We start from the raw sequence: 23079 nt of genomic DNA, 5'->3' as shown, positions 1-23079 counted from the left end.
TACTTCTTGGCAATAGTGTCGACTGGTGAATTTTCCCCACATGCCAAAACCCAATTGCAAAATGTACCAAACCAATTGCCTTCGTGACTTACGAATCAGTGAATGCGTGTAGGCTAAAAAACAGAATAGTATTGGATTAACTTAAATCAAAACTGTTGTCAGACCTTAATTTGTTACATTTCTTCAACCGTTCCAACATCTTAAACATCTGTTTCCAATCCCTGCAGTTCGGTGTGCAAGGCCGACTGCACCCGAAAACGGCTTCATTCTGACACTGAACCAATCCGACTGGGGTGTGAACGAGGTTGTGGCATTCGATTGTATACGTGGTTACCGTTTTCAGGGCATCAGCATTGCCACTTGCCTCTCTTCTGGATTCTTTACGTCACACAGCGCAGAATGCAAAGGTAACGTTATTATCATCAAGATATCGCAACGAATTTTAACCTTATTCCTCTACATTGTAGCGATTACCTCAACTTGTGCTCGACCTCGGGCACCAATTAATGGAAGAATCACGGAGCTTAGAGTCCAATGGTTAGAAGGCGACAGCTTAACCTACACGTGCAACCCTGGCTATGAGATGACGGGAAGCCCTATGGCCGTTTGTCAAAACAACGGACAATTTGATCAAAGAACACCACTCTGCAGCAGTAAGCATTTTTTTAATAACTACCAATAAACAATTGCACACACAAGCTCAAATCTCCACTAACAAACCTGATTTCACATTATCAATGCTGTTTAACCTATTTACACAAGATCCATGCCACTATTTAATAATTTCTCGCAATACAGCGATGCTGAAAGCGTTTAAAACCAATTAGTGTTTTGAGTCACTAGATCGTCGCTACCGCACAATTGTGAGAACCGACAATTTTCCCTCAAACTGTGCACAATTCCAATGGCACCGTTTAACACAATTCAATAAAGTATGCGCTGCTGTTTTCAGGAGTGACTCGTTGCATCCCGCCTGTAACACCGGACAATGGCTACATCCTGCCACTAAACCAAACCGTGTGGAGAGTAACGGATGTTGTAGGTTTTGTTTGCAACGATGGATTCACCTTTCAGGGTGTCAGCACAGCAACATGCCTGAGGAATGGCTACTTTTCAGCACACACTGCTTCGTGCATAGGTAAAACTGATACCCAATGTTTTTTAAGTAGTGTTCACACCACAATCAAAGATAACCAAATATAGCGCTGTTCCAATAGGAATAAAAGTTAGCGTGTTTCGTAACTAGTGTACGGCATTTATAAACACCTATAGGTAAATAAGGTTGTACCTATAGGTACATTGCTAGCCAAATCCATTCGATATGGCGCCTTCAATGGGTCTGGCGTACTGTGATTTATATATGAGTGTGCCGTATAATCGCTGGTCTGCATAGACGCTTCAGTGCTGATCCCAGTTATTTATGTTCATCTTAACAGGTTTCATTCTAGTTAGTTTAGAATGCAAATCCGCTTGCTATTTTGTAGGAAAGTCAAAAACATGAGTATCACGGTCAGATATTTTATTTTAGCAAACAGGGCAAGGTGTGCGAAGCCTACGTCGCCAATAAACGGAGGAATTTCGCAACAGGGTGACGAATGGAGGGAGGGAGATAGCATTTCCTACTTCTGTAACTCTGGATATGAGATGCGGGGAAGTAGTGTGGCCTTTTGTCGCAACAACGGACTTTTCAGTAACCCACCACCTATGTGCAGTAGTAAGTCTACCCTTATAAACTATACTATGGTATTAGCAATCGCCATTATACATGTTTAAGTGATCACCGTAAATAAACGTACATTTTGTCAACTTTTATTCTGACATACTTTTACGCTGTTTAACCATTAATTAAACTTATCTTGCAAATCTTTTTCACCTAGGAAAACTATCAAATATTGAAAAAGTGCCAAAGGCGCACAAAATTTGTCTTTACTTGAAGCTGTGCAAGTTTCTTTAGGACGCAAGTACCGCTAATGACACAGATAATGTTATTTTTGTACAGGAGTTATTCAATGTGTCGACCCCAAACCACCGGTGTTTGGCTTCGCACGACCGTTTGGAAAGATTGCGTGGAATGTTAACGAAGTTGTAACATTCGGATGCGACGAAGGGTTCGTGTTGCAAGGCGGAAACTCGGCAACTTGTCTTTCTTTCGGATTTTTCTCAACGCACAACACCACCTGTATCGGTAACCGCATAGTAAACATGGTATTTTCGGGTCGCTAAATCAGGCCTCAGCACGCCGACTATTTTGGTCGAAACTTCGAAGAACAAAGGTTCTACGTCTAACGTGTTCATAAAAAGCTGGAAGTAAGGACCGTTAAAATAGACACAACAGCGCAGGTACACGTCAGACTTTGACCAGACAACTTTTTTTAAGCAGGGACCGATTGTGCTTTGAGTTGCCGGACCGATTTGCTTTGACAAGATTGTTTTCTTTTACTAACACAATTTACTTTTTAGAAGAGATATCAATGCGATCACAAAGGGTCCTTTGCGTTCCGCCTGTGAACCCACTCAACGGAAGAATCGTGGGTCAGAATGTCGAATGGAGTGTTGGTCAGCGAATAAGATATGCCTGCAACTTCGGGTTTACAATAAACGGAGCAAGTGAAGCGGTGTGCCAAAGAGATGGACAGTTCAGCAGCCCGACACCTATTTGTACATGTACGAAGAATTTGCCTAATATGTATAAAATTGCAACACCGTCCGGCGCAAATTATTATCGCCATATTCTTGTTTGGTTTCCCAAATCTACGTTAAAGCTATCCACGTAAACACATACACGGGTTTAATTTATCCTTGGTGCTCATTCGCCAGTATAGATCATTTATCAATACAAATCCAAGGCCTAATTGGAGTCTGACGAAATATTTCGTTTCAATCAACATTGGGCCACTTCGTATCAGTTACCCAAAACCAGGAACTTATTTAATTTTACGCCTTTTGTACGAAAATAAAACACTCGCAGCAGATAACTTATGCCAAAACAAAAGAAATAAACTAAATGTAGCCGGATTTTGATATGCTCCGTAAAAAACCCAAGTCCAGGTCCAAATCCGGGGTAAAATTATATATTATCCAAGTTCAATTGCAGATCAGTGTGCCTTTGTGGGTTTGGGCCAAAAAGTGATGTACATTGTCAGAGGTTCATGCTCGTTTTCCATAAACCTATTTCTACAGATATGATGCAATGTTGTCGGCCAGTTATTCCAGAAGGAGGAATGATTAATGGTTCGCAGTTCGAACGTCGCAATACCGGAGATGTCGTTGCCTACACTTGTTTGGATGGTTACCAACTCGTCGGCCAAGCATTCCTAACCTGCTTGTCAGATGGAAACTACACCTCACCTTTTCCTTACTGCATACGTAAGTTTGCTACATATGATATGCAGTGACCGCTTGCCGACGGTTTAAAAAGTTTTGCCATCAACTTTAGAATTTGGGTTACCTGATAAATTACATTGCTGCAGGAGATTTTCATGATGGGGGAATTGCTGCTGATGTGACTTGCATTAACCCACCAACGCCCATCAACGGCCGTGTAGTAGGCGGCGGTGGAAAGGTGTTTACAGAGGGACAAGTGGTCGAGGTTACGTGCGTAGAGGGATACCGGCTGATCGGACCATCGTCCTTCCAATGTCGAAGTGACGGGACGTTTGAAAACATCAGAAACATGTGTGTCGGTAAGAGCGTATGGTGTGCTGTCTGCATATTATGCCACGTATTTCGCATTATAACGCTAGAAATCAAAGCACATCAGGCGTATTAGAGGCGTTATACTGATTCAAGTCTGTCGCCAAACCATTCCCATACGACAAGGCATAGGCTATAAAACCTTGCATGACAAGCTGAACCATTATAGAATCCTTTGTTTAACTAACTTTCTGATCACTCAAAAACCTTCCGAGGATGTAAAACAAATCAAGCTGTAGGTGTTACTGTTTTCACATTACTACCAAAATACCTGCTCACATTACAGAAAATTGCAATACACGTTCATGTTACATATTCTAGCAAACAAGTGCACCAATCCATCCACTCCGCGAAATGGAAATTCTCTACCATTGGGGCAGACTGAATGGAATGTCAACGAAGAGGTGACCTTTTCCTGCCAGACGGGATACACGTTATCAGGGGTAGCTCGAGCAACCTGCCTTTCTAATGGATTGTTTTCCAAGCACGATCCAAGATGCACAGGTACTTAAGCTAGCAGAAATGTCCTTCGCTTGTTTAACACGACTGGCTTGTATATGGTTCAAACAAAAATAGTGCAAACTTGAAATGACAAAACCTATCAAAATCGATGCGGTCTAGTTTCACCTGTACAAAGTGGCACTTATATTAGGAGTGCGGCAGGCTTAGATAGTTTCCACTGCCTTTTATAAAATATTATCCATCGGGGACTTGGAGGCCTCACACCAAAGTTATTATCAGTCATTCCGGATTCTCCATTAAAATTGGGAAAATATTTAAGAAATCTGCCTTGCTGGGATAACAGAAATCAGATGCTAGGTTTTGCATGAACATGTGGTAACTCTAACAGCTTGAAACTTAAACACATGCGCTTATAGAATTCATTGTTATCCGTTGAAAACCACTAGAGACCCCAGCTCTTGACGTTGCATTTTGCCCAGTGGGTTTCACGTTTCAGCTACTACAGTGGAAATACCAACATGTCCACCTCCCAGTCCACCAACCAATGGAAGAATAGTGGAAGTCCGAACACAATGGAGAGCGGGCGATCGCGTCACCTACATATGTGACAGTGGATATAATTTGACCGGAATTGCACAAATTGTCTGCCTCAACAACGGACAATACGGAAGCGACCCTCCCGTATGCACAAGTAGGTGATAAAATTTAATGGTACGCCTTGCATGTGAAAACAAAACTCTGCGCAGACCGAATTTGTCATGAACTTTGTTACAGTTTTCAAAGCGGGAAAATTTAAGTCTGGAAGGGATAAGCAACCATAAACTTTCAAATGTTTCGAGAAAAGAAAACTTAAACTCTGCGCAGACCGAATTTGTCATGAACTTTGTTACAGTTTTCAAAGCGGGAAAATTTAAGTCTGGGAGGGATAAGCAACCATAAACTTTCAAATGTTTTGAGAAAAGAAAACTTATTTGTGTGATTCGACTGATATGGTGTTTGCATGCCGCAGCATTAATATCAGCATAATACTCCACCAGAACTTGTCTACACGTTTTTGCAACCAACGGGTTTGGAGTGTTGGTTAGTTCGAATAACACGATATTTATTTAAATCGGCTATCGTGAGAACATGAATTTTCTACCGACATACTAAATGCAACATTGCAAAAATCATAATTTATAGATTAAACAGTCTTTATACAACATATTTATCAGGTCAACTTGCGTAGTCAACAAGTCATAACAAGAAAGTAAACCTCTAGGTCGGATAAATTTTAGCAGTGGGTTGAACCTAATACTATTTTATTGTTTTAAGTGCCACAGAAGTGTCCTCCTCCCGTGGTGCAATTCGGAGCAACCATTAACGGCACAGTCGAGCAGCTACGTTCTCCAGGAGATGTTGTTCAGTATTCCTGTACCCTTAGACTTCAACTTATCGGCAACCCTATTATTAGATGTATGACCAATGGACAGTATTCGGACACCTTCCCAATATGCACAGGTTAGTGTGCAGACTTCAGAAAATCCTACGGTCAAAATCAAGATGCGGACAAAAATGCCTTGGTCGAGCTTAAATATACGATTTGCAGCACTAAAGCGCAGATAAATTAAACCAACATCTCGGAAACTTAGAGTCCGTTAAACCCCCTCTATTTATTTTGTTATTTGCCTATTTCAGGTCGTCAGATCACTTGTTCAAATCCGCTATTGCCAGCAAACTTACGACTAGTGAGAGAGGCAACGGTTTTTACTGTGGGACAAGTCGCAAGATTAGAGTGTGCAGCTGGATACCGTTTAGTCGGGAGTGCGATGATTAACTGTCAAGCTGATGGAACATTCAGTCAGCTCTCAGCAAGTTGTGAAAGTAAGAAAATTCCTCATACAGTATATAGTGTCAATAAACTCAGGTCGGAAGTGGGCAGCTTAAATTGTTCATTGCAGTTTGTCGTGCATTAAGCAATATGTTACACACCTGATTTCTGCTTTTCATTGCCCTGCAATACAAACTACATGACTTTGACCGTAAAAAGCGATTGTTTTTCTCATTTTACACATATGCTTACTGATGTTGTTTGCTTTATAGGTTAAACAACACATAAAATTGCTTTCTAATCTTTTATATTTGCAGTTGTACAACAAGGATGCCGAAGACCTTTACCACCAGACAATGGCCAAATTCTTCTCAGAATAGACGAAGCAAACAAAAGCTTTTGGCCAGTGGGTGAAAGAATCCTGTTCAACTGTGACGCGAACTACAACCTAGTTGGACCAGAAAGCTTGGTTTGTCTTGCAACCGAACAATTTAACGGCAATGTTCCAATTTGCACCAGTAAGTCAAATAGCAGTATTCCGAAAACAGGGGGATACCAAGTAGCATCGGTACTTTAGGCATCATTTTTACGTGATAGAAAACACAGCGCATTGAACGAAACGAAAAAGTGGTAGTTTGACAAAAAAATATTGAAGTTGCCACTGGCACGTTTTGTAACAACAAAAACTTACACCATGAAGACCTTAAACGTTACAAGAAAGTCCGTCAAAAAATAGAAATGATTTTTCAAGCGAAAGACCAAACAGCAAATATTCTTTATAGAGGGGCCTTTAACAAGGCTCTGTCCAGCACCCATCCTACCCACGTTGATATTTATTTCAAACCCTAAAAATGGGCCATGGGAAGCAGGAGACACCGTGCAGTTTGGATGTCCACCAGGACTCGAACCGTCGCGTCAACCGGCATCCATCCTCTGCCAGTCGAATGGGCAGTTTTCTGCTGATCCACCCACTTGCGTCGGTAAATGAAAAAGTTTTATATTAGTTATACAGCAAAGGATTGTATGAGCGAAAATCGTTCGTGTCTGGTCCCAAAAGTGGGTATAGGTATGTTTCGCAATAATTTTCAAGTTTACCAAATGTGAAGATATTGTTATTTGTTTCGGTTAATTTATTTCGCCGCCGCAATCTTCACATAGTTCAGTTCAAGATGGCATCGTTACGTACCATTGAGCGAGTAAACTAAGAAGATCGTCAAATTAAGGAAGTACTTGGGGACAAAATGGGTTGAATAAGTGTCGAATAAAATCAAAACTTAAAAATGATTCTAAAAGTCACTTACACTATTTAAAATATCTTGACACAGAAGCACAGAAGTCAAATGTAACAACATGCAAAAATCCTGAAGTGCCACCGAACGCACAGCTGGTGCCGCCTGACCAAACCGAATGGAAGCCGTTTCAGATTATCGCCTATAGATGTAAGCAAGGATATGAACTGGCTCCATTCAGCAGTGGCCTGCGCTTCTGTCAAGAGAGTGGCATGGTTTTCGGAGATTTGCCAGTTTGCAATCGTAAGTATGAACAATTTATAGTTGGAGAACTGTTTTAGTGATTTAAGTCAGTAAAAAATAAGGCATCCATACTGGTACGGGTTTAAACTTATCATCAGTCCACACTTCTTGATTTCAAAAATAACAACCATTAGTGTGTTTTTGTAATCAAATCTGAATAAAACATGCAAATCTAGTGAGTTACTAATGTTTTGTATCAAGGCAATGAGTTAATGCAACAATTTATGCTTTTCCATTTTCGACAGTGAGTCCCTCAAAATCCCCAGTTCTAACGACAACTCCAAAAACTGTGACTTGCAAAAGACCAGAGGCCCCGGCAAACGTAAGGATTTTACCTGAAGACAGAACAGAATACCAGCCAAATGGTATCATAACCTATGAATGTGTGACTGGCTATCAGCTTTCAGCTAATACTACTGGAAGGCGGTATTGTCTTGAGAATGGGACAATATTAGGAGAGGAGCCAAAATGCGTCAGTAAGTACCTTTAACATATATGTACTGTTAACCATACGGAGGCAAGGCATTTATGTGTGGATTCAAGTAAAATTGGAAGATTGTTGAGAAACATTTAACAATCCATGCTGCCTACATGGAAACAAGTTATTTAGTAATTATTTCGAATAGGAAACTACTAGATAAATTGCACACGTGGAAACTATTTCAAACTTAAAAAACTGCGCAACAACCCAACGTATTAGCTATTACAGCTTGTGCAATCTTCAAAGCGCAAATTGTTCCCAGTTTGGTGCATTTAAAATTTGTCGCATCTTTACTGTATTGCAAATTTTTCAAGTATCGCCGACAAAGCTCTTATTGCATTTATACATTTTTACAGAGGGAACAGCAACCGGGTCGGTCACATGCGAACCAGAACTAGCAGAAAACGTATTCATCGTGCCGAATGGTACAACTGTGGTTAATAGTAATGCCTTAATAACGTTTGCCTGCAATGAAGGATACGAGCTTGTTGGCCTACAAAGAAATTTGTGTCTTTCAAGTGGACAGTTGGCCGTCGAACCGCCTACATGCAAGTAAGTACAGATTTCTATTGGTCCTTGCTAGAAATGATAACGTTCTCTGCGCAAACGATTTTGACGATAACATCTGCCACATTTTAGGTCACCAAGCACGCCATAGTACAAAATAGGCGCTGAAATCTGATTGAAGAATACTAAAACTGACAAAAAGTAGTCTTTTGTAATATGGATTCCCAATATCATTTCCTGAAAGGTCTCAAAAGCGTGCAGCAAAACTTAGAAAATCTAATTTCTTATGCCATCCATTCACTTAAAAACGTATTTAGCGTTTGAAAAATTTGCTAAAATTGCTTTGTATATTTGCAGGCTCATAACAGAAAACAAACAAGAATAAAAGATGCATCAACTTGTTGTCGTTAGTAATAAGCTGCGAAACTACATTAGAAAGTGCTTGCTGCATGTTAACCAATTAATGCAAGTATTTACCCGGTGATTCTATAAATACAAAACAATAAAGCAACCAAGTTGAGTTTTTTTCAACGACAGTTTACGATGCAGGAATGCTTTCAACGACAAGTGCAGATTGTTTACACACCGAACGAGTGTATATATTTAAAGGAAATTTTAAATCTCGTAAGCTATGAAAGCGGTATACTTTAGAACAGGGCTCGGAACCTTTTAGGCGACGCGTGCCAATTTACTTGTTATTTTTATGTATTAACTAACCTCTCCAGCAGATTGCAATAATAAGTTATCGAGAAAGCAGAGTGTTTTATACATGTAAGGTTGAATTTAAAACAATGCCATAATGAAAACTGAAAAAAGCAGTGTTACTGGTTGAATTGTTACTCAATATAAACACGCAAATCGGTTGGCGTGCCATGAAAAACACCCTCGCGTGCCAATCTTGGTACGCGTGTCATGGATTGCCGACCCCTGCTTTAGAATAACATATCTAAAGCGGTTTTCTTGTTATTCTTGCAGAGCTAAAACAACCAACCTCGAAAAAACAAACAACGCTGTTCAAATTTGTGCAAAACAAGAGTTATTGGATAACAAGAAACAATTTATTCTCGGTGGTTGTGCGATTGGGGCATATTAACAATGTGTAATTCTTACAAACGACAATTAAAACATTTAATTAGAAGAAGCCAAAATTCACAGCAAAAACATACTGAAAATTTTTGGAAATTTCAAAATCAACTTCCAATGACATGTTTACATCGTTGTTGTCGACAAACACCTATCAACGCAAGGCCAAACTTCGACCCAACTTTGCAGACAGCAGAACCTGCGTAGTGGCCAAAATTGAAACTCGTATCCTGCGCAAATAACCGGTTTTGAGTTGCAGAAGTGGAAGATTTTTGTCAGATGAGTGTTTGTGATTGGGGCTTGCTATCACAAACACGGAATCTATTTAAACCTCGCGTTCTGCCTTCGGGCAGACGTGGCCGCCCCGAGAACTACGCGCCATCGCAGCAAACGAGTCAAATGGCGCAGATTGCGCGCAGTGACATAACTTCAGTATGTGGGAAAAGATCGATGTACAATACTTTATAAGATTGATAAAAGCTAAAGTCGTTGAATTCAGTTTAAAGTGCCAAAACTATTTAAACATAATATAGAAATACAAGCTCAGGAAAGAATAAAGGTGCTGTCATACAAGAAAATGATTTGTATATCCAATGTCCTTGTATGTGCTCATGTATTACAAGCAGAATAATCACAAACCGCTTCAGGCCTAGCTTATGCAGAAAAACAACATTTTGTCAAGAGTACGTGGTACATATGGATGTCGGACGCTTTTAGAGCCCAAGGCTCAGGTAGATTGTAACACTGATTCATGTAAGTAAACACTTTGCTCAATACAAAACACAACAACGATGTTTTATAGAGACAAATGGAGTTTAGATTGAAAAAAGTTACAACCCGACGTCAACGCGAATACATCAACTGTTTTGAAACCAATAACATTGTATGTTTTTTAGAAGTCGGCAAATTAGCATTGGCAAAATGAATCGCTTGTTAGGTGTTTTGACATTGGCAGGTTTCATCTTGCTGACAAAAGCACAGTTACGAAGTAAGTATTATAAGTAATCACTAATAAGTAATCAGGGTTGTAAAATGTAAGTTTCGAGCCTTTGTACTCGATGTAACTGCAGTTTTGGCACCAGTGGAGGTCAAATTAACTAAGAAGTGGATTCGAGAAATGAAAGTATATCGGATAAACTAGCATTTGATGAATAAATTAAGCTTTCGTGTTTCGTGAATTTGTTAATGAAAATAGGCTTTCGTGTTTTCTATTATACCAACAATTGGTCTCGCATGCTCATTACCAACACCAGCTTTTTGTTTCAGCTTTTTGCAACAGACCGTATTTCGTGCAGAATGCAGTTTACACGCCCCAACCTACAGGCACACTTCAAAGATACAACAGGGGAGACAGGATTACAATAACCTGTAACAATGGGTATGAAAACTTGGGAGAAAGCGTACTGGAGTGCATTGGAACCTACTGGAGGTCGATTCGGAATCCAAGATCCGGGCCGCGATGCGTCCGTAAGAACATGTACCAACAATTAAACGCATGCAGCATTTTTTATATTAAAGTCTAACGCCACCCCGGTAATATTTTTACTTCTGTAGTTAGGCGTTTAATAAAATCACAAGCCATAAGCTAAAGACATCATGAAAGATACTCTTAGCCCAAACACAAGTTCGGGGGAAAGTTTTCGCTTATAATTTATTGTACACTTAGAGCCAAAGTTTGTGGACAGAAGTTAGCGATCTGCGGCATTATGCGAGACAATAACGTCGTGTTTGTGATCCATAGTTATAACAAATTTGGTGACACCAAACCTGGTTATTTTTAACTCGAGCTATAACAAATATATTTTTCTTATCTTCTATATGGCAAATGGTTCCTTACTTGTACTTGTAAAATTTAAATGTACTTCTGAATCACTATTAATGTTCATAACGTAACTATAAGCTGCACATCAGTAACACGATAGTAACATGTATGTAACTTTTCTGGGTTTTTGGAAGTAACAGTAACAAAGACATGCATAAATGGATAGAATGCGAGTATGGTCACCATGGTGCAGTTGTATGAAACGAAAGTAGCTTTTTTAAACACAATTTTATAGCAAGATATCGGGCAAAAGTCAACCTGGCCGGGGGCGAATTGTTGGAGAAAGTGCATGTGTCGGTCAATATCATGGCGTTGACGCTTATAGGCAATTTTGACTGTAAGAATATTTTTTAAAAACCTTCCATGGCTAAAACGTGTGCACGTATGCAGAGAAAACAAACATTGCTGATCGTTTAACGCTTGTCAGGAAGCAGGTGTGTCACTATTTAAAAACTACGAATTTCGCGGACATTGTGGAAATGAATTCACGCAAAATTGCTACTTTGTGGTCAAATGCCATTTGTATCCAAATGCCTTGCGTGATAATGCATTATTTTCAAAAACATGCTGCCCGGAAGTACAACCAATTCTTTGCACCAATTTCGCGCGCTAGGTAGGTGCAAAACAGAAGGAAAGAAAACATATACAGTTGACAAACTAGAAGACGCAATTAAAACAAATAACATTTTTCGGTGATGTGTTTATTAACAATGTGCAATTAGGCGGCTGTGTTCAGATGCGTAGGCGTTATACACCTCGTTTCTAGCTGGTTGTTTGTGTTTTGCTGCTGTTAGATCTTTACACATTTTGCTAATGGCAACAAACTTTTAATTTTTACGGCCTATTTTTTAGGTATCAATAACCCTATGATGGGAGGAATGGGGCCAGTCGCTACGGTTGGTCCTGTATTACCAGCACCAGATGTAGGCGTGGCGGTTTACTGCGCCGTAAACGCTTGTGCAGATAATAGCAGATGTGTGACATATGGGGGAACAAACTATTGCGCCTGTAACGCTGGTTACTTCAGGCACCAGACGGATGGGTGCGTAGGTGAGTATTGGATAATTGGAAGTGTCGTACACAAAACCTTCCTATGAAATCGCGAATCATGCAAATTAATTTTAGTGGGCAATTCGGTTTCCCATTCTGGCGGTGTGATCATAGTAAAGCGGAAAGTTGACCGCAGCGTTTTAAGAAATCATCCAAATAGTAAAGCGGAAAGTTGACCGCAGCGTTTTAAGAAATCATCCAAATATCTCATAATAAATGAAAAAAATCTCTAGTACAACATCGTAAAAAAGTAACAACACCGTTTAATAAACGAGATTTAAAATATTTTCCTTTCTTTAGTATTTGTTTCATTTAGGAAACAATAACTTTTAACAATATGCTTTTTGTTTTAGCCCGAAGCCTGCTTACAGATGCAACTCCAGCTCAGTGCGCTACACAACAGCCGTGCCCTGCAAACTCTGCGTGCGCTGTTTACAAACTACCGGCATGTATTTGCAATCCCGGATATTTTGTGTCCTTCTCATTACGACGATGTATTGGTAAGTAGAAAGAAATAGAAGAGACGCAGCACCAAAAAACATACCCGCGCAGAACTTTGTTGTCCCATAATGTAAAAAAAACACGAAGTATGGCGGCAACATGATGACTTAAAATTACAGGGTGTTATGATTTCGCAGAACGGAAGCGCATTGGTTACCATGTTGCACATTACCAGTCAGTTTTGCACATTGTAGGTGCAAATTTCATATCACAGAAGTAAAGCACATAATTATAATCGAGAAAGGTTCGTTTAAGAGCAGGGTGTGTGCGACACCTGCGAAAAAGGATAACCTGGCCAGAGGCAATGTTAAGTACACGAAGGCGACGAAGGTTACAGGGTAGAAAAAGCGTTTCTGTAAACGTTCAAATTATGCCCCAGGACGAGGCTCCGTCAAACTTTTGTTTATATTAAAAACAAACTTTATTGACATGTTAATGGGGCTTTCTGGTGACATAAACGCTGAAACGTTATGAAACTTTTGACAATGTTTATAATATAACATGATTAACAAACAGTAAACGTATAAAAAAAAACAATTCTGTACGAACTTTTGCTTCTAAACATTTGTGTAACCCTGACGAGGCCGACAACTCTGATCGATCGTTAATCGCCACAAGATAAGTGGTTTTTGAGCGGAGGCGGCTCATATATATAAATCCAAACGAAGGCGGTTTATGTAAATAGTCAATAAAATATTTTACAAAGTTCAAAATTTGTTAATTCAACATTCATCACAGTAAACCGTTTTATTCGAAGTTCTTTAGAACATTTTCTACAACCATCCTCGAAATCTTTAAAAGTTGTCTGCCGAAAACGTTTTTGAAAAGTCCTCTCCAAATTTTGCTCAGTTCAAAACCAATTTCACTTTTGCAGCCATGCCAACGTTCATACCATCAGTACCTGTGGAACCCACTGTTTGTCAGCGACCAACTGGAGACAATCTGGTTACATTGCCTGCTGGCAAAGCGGTCTGGGCAGTGGGAGAATCCATCGCATTTGGATGTCCCGGAGATTACTCATTGGATGGGCAACGTCTTTCAGCATGCGCATCAAATGGACAATTTTCCACCGCTATTCCAATTTGTCGACGTGAGTCATTAATAAATATTTACTTTTTTAGCTAATTCATTCGAGTAATATCCCGCAGCCAGCACAAACGAATTCTAGCTTTTTGAACAATGTGGCATTACATAGATCTATACCTCATTGATGAGCAAAAAACTTCAAAACATCAAACATTTACTGAATAGAATGATTAAAATAAACAAACTTGAAAGAACTTAAAAGATGTATATCAATCTTCATTTATCAAAGATCCCAGTAAAAAAAGCGTACAGAGCAGTGGTTCCCAAACTTTTTCATTATTTTGTCAAAACGGTCCCTTTGCCATTATTTCGAGGGCTCGCGGTCCATAAGCTGGAATGTGTATTTTAGAAAAACGAAAGTTGATTGCAGGATTTTCGCTAGTTATGCAAAATTGCGCATAATAATGATCTAAATTCTAAACACAGCTTGTGACATTAAAGACAAGAAAAAAAGCAGTACGATTGTGCGCGAACAATTGCATTTTTGATAGTTGTCATTTAATAAAGGCTATTGTTTAGCAATGGAGACAGTCGATTTCTCAATTCTCTTGATTTAAACTCATTCAGTGGCACAAACTGACGCTAAATAAGATTATAGAATTACTTTACCCGCCTTGCGGTCCCACCAAAATTGCCTCACGGACCCCTAAAGGACCGCGGACCCCAGTTTGGGAACCGCTGGTATAGAGGGTTTTGGTGGTGGTACAAACTCGGGATTAAGACTTATCAAAGAACGAAAAACCTATAATGCCTATATTAAATTGCGTATTATACCAAATTTACCTTGCTAAGAAAACAACAGCAATTTCTGTTGTTGTTTTTTGTCACAAATGTCGAGTAGCACAACGCAAAGAATTTAAAATTCAAGCACGCAAATTGCTGAGCAAAATGTTGGGTTGTATAAACAGCCAAAAAAAAAATTTCGTTTAACCCCGGGGCATTCGTGAGTGAAAATCGGAGACTGGCCAAAAGCCAAAAGCAGCAGCATGCCGTTGCTGAGAAACCATAAAAACAACAAAGTAAAGATGAATCAAACAAATGTGAGCTAGAATTTTTTTGCGCTGTCACGCACACTGAATAGTCCTTACTGTTTTACCTGGAACGAAAAGACAATGAACAGTGAAAATGAAAAGAGTCCGCAAAATGTTGTTTGTTGTTTTTGAAAGTGTATGACAACATCAATATGTTCAAGTCTAAGGTTGTTTTGAAGAAGTGTATTTTTCTAATCGTTTTGCAGCCCCGCAGAGGAGCTGTTCACCAGTGTCTATAGCTGGAGGGATTGTCACACCGCACACACACTAAATAGTCCAACTTATGCAACTCCTTTGCCACTTTTCAAACAGTGTGCCGTTTGAAAATTAGTATTTTTAGACCAAATTCAAGAAAACCGCAAAACAACATTATAATCGGCTCATACAATTGTTAACAATTTACTGGAAATCCAGAGGGTAACATTTCCCAATCCCTATAATTCGTGGTAATTACCGTGTATGCACGAAATAAAAACGGGATTTCTTGGAGATCTTGACAAAAAACGCCATGGTGTGAAGGTACTTAATGTACATAAATTATTATCATTAGTTATTTATTTTATTTGAAAAACTCTCAATTTTGTTTTAATCATACAAGCGTAAATATTACTTTATATATGGCCCCAGTTTGGAATATTCCAACTCCCAAATCTTTTTCACGTTCCGTGTTGTGGTCTTGCTGTGTTTAGAGTTAAATAAGCACTTTCTCGATTACTTTTGGATCCACAGGGAACATTGCACCAGTCCAATGCACTGGTCCTCTTACGCCAGCAAACGGAATATCTCTGCCGGTCGGAACCACAGCATGGAATGTCGGCGCAAGTGTTGGTTTCCAATGCAACAACGGATACCGATTGTCAGGAAGTAGCACAGCCACCTGCACTGCTAGCGGAACATTCACAGCACACAACCCAAGCTGCACATGTAAGAAGTCTAGTTTTTTTAATAATGCAAACGCAATTTACAAACATTGGTATCCATGAGTTCACTTCTTATATTTTTGTGTGGATTTCAAAAAAAGGACGAAACAAAATGAATAAAATTACGAAGAAAGTTTTAATATACTTGCAGCACTAGCAAACGCATTACAGATCAAATAGGTATCAATGATATTTCAAATATAATTGCCGGTTAATCAAAATAACAGTTTGTGGATTATGCCTGGCAACAGCACTATGTGCAGCCATAGGTTTGTCGAACGAGAGTAACGCGACTTTTAATTCACAAATTAAATCCCAAACATTTTATATTATGAAGTAATTCAAGTGGTCGTGAGGGCAACTTGTCCTTCACCGGTTGCCCCACTCAATGGAAGAGTGAACGAGGCAAGACAAGTATGGAGAGAAGGAGATCGAGTGACTTACAGCTGCAACGCAGGGTTTCCATTGAGCGGCAGCAGCTCGGCGGTTTGTCAGAACAACGGAGAGTACAGCAACGCACCACCATTTTGCGGAAGTAAAAGCATTTTTAAAAGCTTAATAGTATTAGCAGATTTGCGACATTACATTTTTATTAATTTGTATGTGTTTTTTTGCAGTCCAGTCTGCAAAATGAAAATTTTAAGCTTTGATCTGAATAAAGTATTCAAACTACTTTCGGATGAAGTTTGGATTCTCTAAGTTTAAGGCAGCGGCTTTACCATTACTTTTGTAGCTCTATAAAAATAACATTAAAATGCAAATTTGAAAAGCGACTAAAAATGTTGTTTGTCGTTTTTGAACATGTATGAAAACATCAATATTTGAGTTTAACGTTGTTATGTAACCGCTTTGCAGCTCCACAGAGGTGCAGTGTACCAGTGGCTATAGCTGGTGGGACTATGGTTATAGCTGGTGGGACTGTGACTCCCGCCAATATGCGAGAACTAAACCCGGGAGAAACAGTCCAATATTCGTGCGCCACTGGCTTAAGGATATTTGGAGAATCACAACTTAGATGTCAAAGCAACGGGAGATACAACCATCCATTTCCATACTGCATCGGCAAGTGAAAGCCTTTTGCTGGCAAAGGCGTTGAAACACATGCCAACAACATACTCTATTATGAGACTAAACCTTGATTACAGAAGAAAACATTAAATCTGTAGATGCAAGTTAAAGGCCAGGCCAAGTTACACAATAAAGCATTCACACGTTGAAAAAATGTTGACAAATTTAACAATGATATTTGGAGCCTTATTATTTCGTTAGATAATGTTTAACAGGCTCTGTTTGCAAGTATTCTCTATAAACTCGCTTTCCGTACGTTATAGGCGCCGAACCATCTCCGGTAGCTGCGACCTGCTCTAACCCAGGGGCACCAGCAAACGGTTTCGTCGCAAGTAATCAAGGCACGTACGTAGTTAGGCAAGCTGTGCAGATTGTGTGTGTTAGTGGATATGAAATTGTGGGACAAACGCCACCAGTCTGTCAGGCTGACGGTTCTTTCAGCTCTGGAAATGTGCAATGCATTGGTGAGTATCAAAAGTTCTTTGTTCCTATGTATTGATTAAACTTCTCTAACCATTGAACGAAGCATTCGCCCTGATCCGCGAGTTTTGGCGTAGTCTGCTGACATGCAAAATATAGTGAAACATACAAAATAGTGATGCACCGAATCAGATAAATTAGGTTAAGACCTAAACCGATGTATTTTCGCAGCAACACAACCACCAGTTGGAGTAACTTGCTCAAACCCGACTTCGCCACAAAATGGTTTTGTTACAAACAACAGAGGATCGTACGTTGTTGGTGAGGATGTTCAAGTATCATGTAACAGTGGATACCAGCTGGTTGGTCAAGTTCCTGCAGTCTGTCAGAATAATGGATTTTTTAGCGCAGGAAATGTTCAATGTGTTTGTAAGTATTCATAGTAAGCATATTTTAAGGTCCTGTATTTGGATTACTCAGCGTATGTAACGCAACAAGTAGCCTACCTAATTTGAACAGCCACAAAATTTTCACAAATCTCCACAAACCACTTCAGATTAAACCACATAAAGGCAAACAGTAATCATGTTCATTGCAATGTCTCATATAAAATGTCAATTACAAGTTTGCGCAATGCATTTTTCTCTGCACACATTTGTATTGAACTCGTCTTTACACGCATTCCTGTAATAGTGAAAACCTTAAGGCAAGCTTTTTTCGCAGTATTAACAACGCAACCACCACCAGTAGCAGTGTCCTGCTCAAACCCAACAACACCAGCAAACGGTGTCGTTACAAACAACAGAGGGACGTACGTTGTTGGTGAGGCTGTTCAAGTATCATGTAACAGTGGATACCAGCTGGTTGGTCAAGTTCCTGTAGTCTGTCAGAATAATGGGCTTTTTAGCTCCGGAAACGTGCAATGCGCTCGTACGTATTTGTTTTTTTAAATTTTGCTTCAGTTACCGAAACGAAAACAGTTCGATATACTATGTATATGACACATTTAAACGAGCAGCTTTATACATTAGTCTGCCTAGAAAGAAACCATAAACTTTGAAATCAAGTTGTTAGACGATAATAAATAACCAAAACGCACTGATACAAGGTACTTTTAACGGACGTAATATGTACAGCAGTAGGTCAAGTTCCTTATTTTTCAAGTTTTTTTCTGGTCCTGAAGATTTTGCTTTAACAATAGTCAAGATTTTTTCCTGCAATTGCATTAAGTGTTAATTTTGGTTTCACAAGAGTTGATTACCACGACAACTTAAAAATAATGCTTGTGCAAATTCCAAATATCACACAAAGATCAAACATTTTTATGTCAAACACAACCCATTAATTTTAAAGTGAAATAAAAATGGAAAAATCAGTTCTGCATTTTTATCTGCAGAGTCATGAGTACTTAAGAGTAAACCAACAATGTTTATACCCCATCATAAACGTCAAACCATACACATTTTTCAACCTTTCCAGCAAGAAAATAACACATACGTATTGTGACCACACCAGTAAGCATTACATGCTTACAAACCTATGTTTAGTTGGTTGCACACAAACCAAGATAAAGCTAATTTTTAGCTAGTCTGTAGTCAAATCTCTGAGAGAACAATATTTGGTGAAGTATAAGTCGTATGTTCAAAACACCATCGCCTTTAACACTCCTTGAAATAAACTTTAATGTAAACAACAACTCAAAGTTCTGAAATAAAAATACAACCAGATTTAACTTGCTGCTCACTTTGTGATTGCACAAGTAAAAATCTTTACCAGCCGAAATTATTAAATGTTCAACCGACTACTCTAAAATTTCAGTTGTCACACGATCATAAAAGAATATGACACAACATTTTGTTACAGCAACCGCAACAAATCGTAATGTAGCAGTTACATGCTCAAACCCAACAGCACCAGCAAACGGTTTTGTCACAAATAACCGAGGGGGGTACGTTGTTGGTGAGGCTGTTCAAATTGGCTGTGCCAGCGGATACCAGCTTGTTGGTCAATTGCCTTCAGTCTGTCAGAATAATGGGATTTTTAGCTCAGGAAATGTGCAATGCGCTCGTATGTATTTAGTTTTAAATAGGTTCAGACGCCAAAAAGCAATCTAACATGCATGGCACATTTAAACCCGCTGTTTTATACACTACTTAAAAAACACACACTTTGAAACCAAGTTGCTGGACGATGACGCCCCTTGGAACAATGCTGCAAAGCACTGTCAGTTGTGGAATGTACCAGAACGTGAATGTGTTACCGACAACCTGAATTTTAAAACACAATTTCTGTTTCATTCCACAAATAAAAACCTTGCTTTGGGCAAAATAATGATCTGGTGTCATGCAAGTGTACGAATACTTTGATTATCATTTATATTACAAGTTACAAAAACCGCAATAAACGACTCACTGTGTCACTTTAAGTAAGCCAAATTGAACTGCCTTAAAACACTTTATTGCTTCATACCATGTGTTGTTAATACTGATGACTGATAACTAAAATCAATTATATTTCCGCAGAAATTGTTACAAATCCGCCAATTATATCGGTGACCTGCTCTAACCCAGCGGCGCCCGCAAACGGTTTTGTAGTAAATCTTCAAAGCTCGTATACAGTTGGAGAGGCAGTACAGTTGGGCTGTGTGACAGGATATCAGCTTGTAGGTCCTACACCTCCTGTTTGTCAATCCAGCGGCTTTTTCAGTACGGGCACACAGTCCTGCCGTAAGTCTAATTTTCTTTTGTCTTTACTGTCTTTTATTTGTGTACAGAGGACCGAAAAAAAAAGTTTTTAAAAACAGTAAAATAAATTTAGTGGATACGCGTTTTTTTAACGAACATCAAAACGAACTTTGTCTTACGTAACCTTTCCATGATGACTAGTCGCAAACGCATCAAAGATTTCAGCTGATAAGAAAACATAGGTCAGGAATTCTCAGTACAAATGGCATATTGCTTCAGGAAATTTGCTACGCGCTTTTGTGCTGATAAATGCAGTCATTTTTTCTGTATCAATTATTTTTGCAAACAAACGTTTATACTTCGCAGAGCTTCTTCCACCTCCAAACCCGAACACGTGCACTAACCCTACGGTGCCTGCAAATGGAAGAATCGAACCCGTCGACAAAACAGAGTGGCAAGAAGGCGAACTGATCGTTGTCGTGTGTTTCGAAAATTTCTCGTTGGCCAACGCAGGAACGAGGCTGTGTCAAAGCGGAGGTGTCATTTTTGGTGAAACACCACAATGTGAACGTAGGTGGTCAGAATTTTTGTTTATATACAAATTTACGCATGAAAGGGACGTCTTGCCAACTCGCATAACCAAGAAATTATTTGGGTAAGGCAAGTCCATAATCGCTTCAATGTGCACCTTATGATTTGATATATTGAAGAATGGGTATTGTTTGTACCCTTAAAGAAATGAGCTATCAAGAAGGGAACAGCATGTAAAACGCTTCAGGGTCTAATTTGCAAACACTAATTTACTGCACCTATAATGATGGGCAATGTAGAACAATTTGCTTTTCTAGAATTGTTCTAGTTTACTTGCTTTGAATCCGAAACACCGAATCCAGTTCTGTTTTTGCACAAGTTTTCTTTTCGTTTTTTTTTTCTAAGTTAATGTGACTGCTTCTCATCACAAATAAATACAAAGTATGTCTGCGCGTCTGTTCTTATCGCACAATCGTTGTGTTTGATCGACAACAAGAACATGTGAAAGAGTTAAAGTGAATTCGAAAATTCTGTTTTGGATTTGTATGTTTCAGGATCCGAATAATCTAAGATCGCTTTCTAAATAACATAACAATAACTGTATCGCTAAAGTATTCAGCTATTTTCTCAGCAGCTGAAGAGCCCACAGAACCACCTTTGCCCACATGCACACCGACTCCACCCATAAACGGTCATTTTGTGCCAAAAGATGTAACACAATTTGAAGTCGGTGTTCCGTTCAGCGTGGCCTGCGACGAAGGTTATGTGCGTAAAGGATTGGGCCTTAATGTGTGCTTATTGGATGGCACAGTGGCTGTTGAAGTCGCAACGTGCGAGGGTAAGTAAGACTGTATCCGTAATGGCAAAAGAGGGCGTCATTGGTAAGAAATACTTTGAAGTATGCAATAAACATTAGCGAACTACAACTATTTGGGATTTTTCTAAGAAGCGCCACAACCAACCAAAAGAAAATAATAAAATTAAGAAATAAGTTAAGTCATATTTATCATATCTAAAACAGATCCTTCAAAGATTGATAAATTATTTTGCAATTGGATAGACAAAAATACGCTTAAATACTATGAAAGAAGTCTCAAAACAGACCTGCAATTTTTAGGTTTGGCTTGAAACCGTTTAGAAACTAAACATTCTTATTCAGCAGCGACTGTGGCACCGGTTGCGGCAGATAGCACATGTACCCCGCAAAGCCCCGTAAATGGATACATTGAGCCGAGGGCACAAACGGAATACAATGTGGGCACTTCTTTTACCTACGCCTGTGAAGATGGTCATATACTGGTTGGAACCCCCGTCAATTCATGTCGGTCCACTGCGGGCAATGAGGTTCTTCCTATACCTTTATGTGTTGGTAAGTGTTAAACAGTACAACAAAATTACCCAGGCATCTTTAGATTGATCAAAAAAATCTCACGAGAAAAAACGCACACTTCGCTACTTCTGTCGCTGTGAAAAACAAGTTCTAAACCTAATAGCAGGTAAAAAGATCGTAACTGTACCACATTAATTGTAACATGCAAAGTCGCGGAAAGCAAATACCGATTCGCGGTGACTATTTAGTGTCGCTATGTTTTTCTCACCAGCGCAAGAGGTTAAAATCAACCCGACGCCAATGAATCGGTATTTGGCACATTGCAAAATCAAGTGCAGAAAACCGAAGTGTCGTGTTTCTATTTTTTCAGCAAGTATTAACTAACCTGGATCAAGCTACGGAAACATGATCTATAGATTCGTTCCGAGTTGACACTAACACTGACTAATGAACCAAGGAAAGAACGTCGCTAACCTTATGGATTCTCTGCTTGTTGCCACTCTGCTTTATTGGCGACGATGACACCGAATCCATCTTGACTGACCACCAACATATATTTCGCCTAAAACGTGTACAGATATTGTTGGAGACAATAAATTTGAAGCATTTGAGGTTTGTGAAGACATAGAATGACACACAGCCGTAAAAGCTTTACAGACTGGTCTCGGATTAAGCGTTTAGGGCAGAGAATCATGTAGTAGTCCATGTCACAAAATTAAGGTACTACTGAATTTAATTTAACTTACAGCCGTTAGCACATTATGGTACCTGCCCAACAAAACACCTTTTGAACTTACAAAGTTACTGATCTACAGTAAAAGCAACACTAAACATTATCAGGGTTTTATTATTGCAAGTTTACCCGTTCTTTGATCAGCAAGGTCATAGGTGGCAACAGATTTAAACCAAGTATTTTTTTCAGATTTAAGCTATATTTCGGCTATGATATTTTATGCTACTTTTTGCGTCTAACGCTAAATATCAACTTATCACCGCTCTTCTCTGTATTAATTTAACAATAACAAAAGCAAGGCATTTAAATGCAGAACTTGTTCGAGTTAGTTTATA

The 23079-nt window shown here is 39.3% G+C and overlaps 3 protein-coding genes across 5 annotated transcripts; all 3 read left to right on the top strand.

The window, feature by feature from the left end:
* The first annotated feature begins 224 nt into the window (after positions 1 to 224).
* LOC145228216 (CUB and sushi domain-containing protein 3-like) lies at positions 225 to 6568 on the top strand. Its single transcript, XM_080093221.1, has 13 exons — positions 225 to 407; positions 468 to 653; positions 953 to 1138; positions 1529 to 1714; positions 2000 to 2185; positions 2461 to 2658; positions 3181 to 3366; positions 3471 to 3683; positions 4015 to 4197; positions 4652 to 4846; positions 5470 to 5655; positions 5833 to 6018; positions 6283 to 6568. Exons 2-13 carry the CDS (start codon positions 584 to 586, stop codon positions 6540 to 6542), a joined length of 2235 nt encoding a protein of 744 aa, XP_079949347.1. The 5' UTR covers positions 225 to 407; positions 468 to 583; the 3' UTR covers positions 6543 to 6568.
* Positions 6569 to 6753: 185 nt separating this feature from the next.
* LOC145229216 (E-selectin-like) lies at positions 6754 to 8988 on the top strand. The gene is made up of 5 exons (XM_080094514.1): positions 6754 to 6945; positions 7291 to 7497; positions 7743 to 7973; positions 8335 to 8530; positions 8843 to 8988. The coding sequence occupies exons 2-5, from the start codon at positions 7467 to 7469 to the stop codon at positions 8868 to 8870; spliced, it is 486 nt and encodes a 161-aa protein (XP_079950640.1). The 5' UTR covers positions 6754 to 6945; positions 7291 to 7466; the 3' UTR covers positions 8871 to 8988.
* Positions 8989 to 10022: 1034 nt separating this feature from the next.
* On the top strand, positions 10023 to 22622 carry LOC145229061 (CUB and sushi domain-containing protein 1-like). Of its 3 annotated transcripts, none has more exons than XM_080094316.1 (17): positions 10023 to 10321; positions 10465 to 10556; positions 10835 to 11035; positions 12243 to 12440; positions 12794 to 12940; positions 13816 to 14031; positions 15788 to 15982; positions 16316 to 16513; positions 16834 to 17040; positions 17310 to 17510; positions 17698 to 17895; positions 18190 to 18396; positions 19989 to 20192; positions 20517 to 20720; positions 21316 to 21519; positions 21841 to 22050; positions 22382 to 22622. In XM_080094316.1, the coding sequence occupies exons 2-17, from the start codon at positions 10490 to 10492 to the stop codon at positions 22393 to 22395; spliced, it is 2871 nt and encodes a 956-aa protein (XP_079950442.1). In that variant the 5' UTR covers positions 10023 to 10321; positions 10465 to 10489; the 3' UTR covers positions 22396 to 22622. The 3 variants fall into 3 exon arrangements, with proteins under 3 accessions (XP_079950442.1, XP_079950441.1, XP_079950440.1); XM_080094315.1 differs by having other exon boundaries at positions 21313 to 21519; positions 21844 to 22050; XM_080094314.1 differs by having other exon boundaries at positions 21313 to 21519.
* The last annotated feature ends 457 nt before the right edge of the window (positions 22623 to 23079 follow it).

The sequence above is a fragment of the Phallusia mammillata genome, chromosome 5 (assembly GCF_965637545.1).
Source record: "Phallusia mammillata chromosome 5, kaPhaMamm4.hap1.1, whole genome shotgun sequence".
NCBI lineage: Eukaryota > Metazoa > Chordata > Ascidiacea > Phlebobranchia > Ascidiidae > Phallusia > Phallusia mammillata.
This window is presented reverse-complemented; position numbering and strand designations above follow the sequence as displayed.

Bases quoted from the DNA above. Each gene is read 5' to 3' on its own strand.
- LOC145228216 (XM_080093221.1), top strand. From the start codon at position 584: ATGACGGGAAGCCCTATGGCCGTTTGTCAAAACAACGGACAATTTGAT. The intron at 4,198-4,651 runs GTACTTAAGCTA...TTCACGTTTCAG, and splicing joins GCACGATCCAAGATGCACAG to CTACTACAGTGGAAATACCA. The intron at 4,847-5,469 runs GTAGGTGATAAA...TATTGTTTTAAG, and splicing joins CGACCCTCCCGTATGCACAA to TGCCACAGAAGTGTCCTCCT.
- LOC145229216 (XM_080094514.1), top strand. From the start codon at position 7,467: ATGGTTTTCGGAGATTTGCCAGTTTGCAATC. The intron at 7,498-7,742 runs GTAAGTATGAAC...CATTTTCGACAG, and splicing joins AGATTTGCCAGTTTGCAATC to TGAGTCCCTCAAAATCCCCA. The intron at 8,531-8,842 runs GTAAGTACAGAT...GTATATTTGCAG, and splicing joins GTCGAACCGCCTACATGCAA to GCTCATAACAGAAAACAAAC.
- LOC145229061 (XM_080094314.1), top strand. From the start codon at position 10,490: ATGAATCGCTTGTTAGGTGTTTTGACATTGGCAGGTTTCATCTTGCTG. The intron at 14,032-15,787 runs GTGAGTCATTAA...TTGGATCCACAG, and splicing joins CGCTATTCCAATTTGTCGAC to GGAACATTGCACCAGTCCAA. The intron at 20,193-20,516 runs GTAAGTCTAATT...TATACTTCGCAG, and splicing joins TACGGGCACACAGTCCTGCC to AGCTTCTTCCACCTCCAAAC.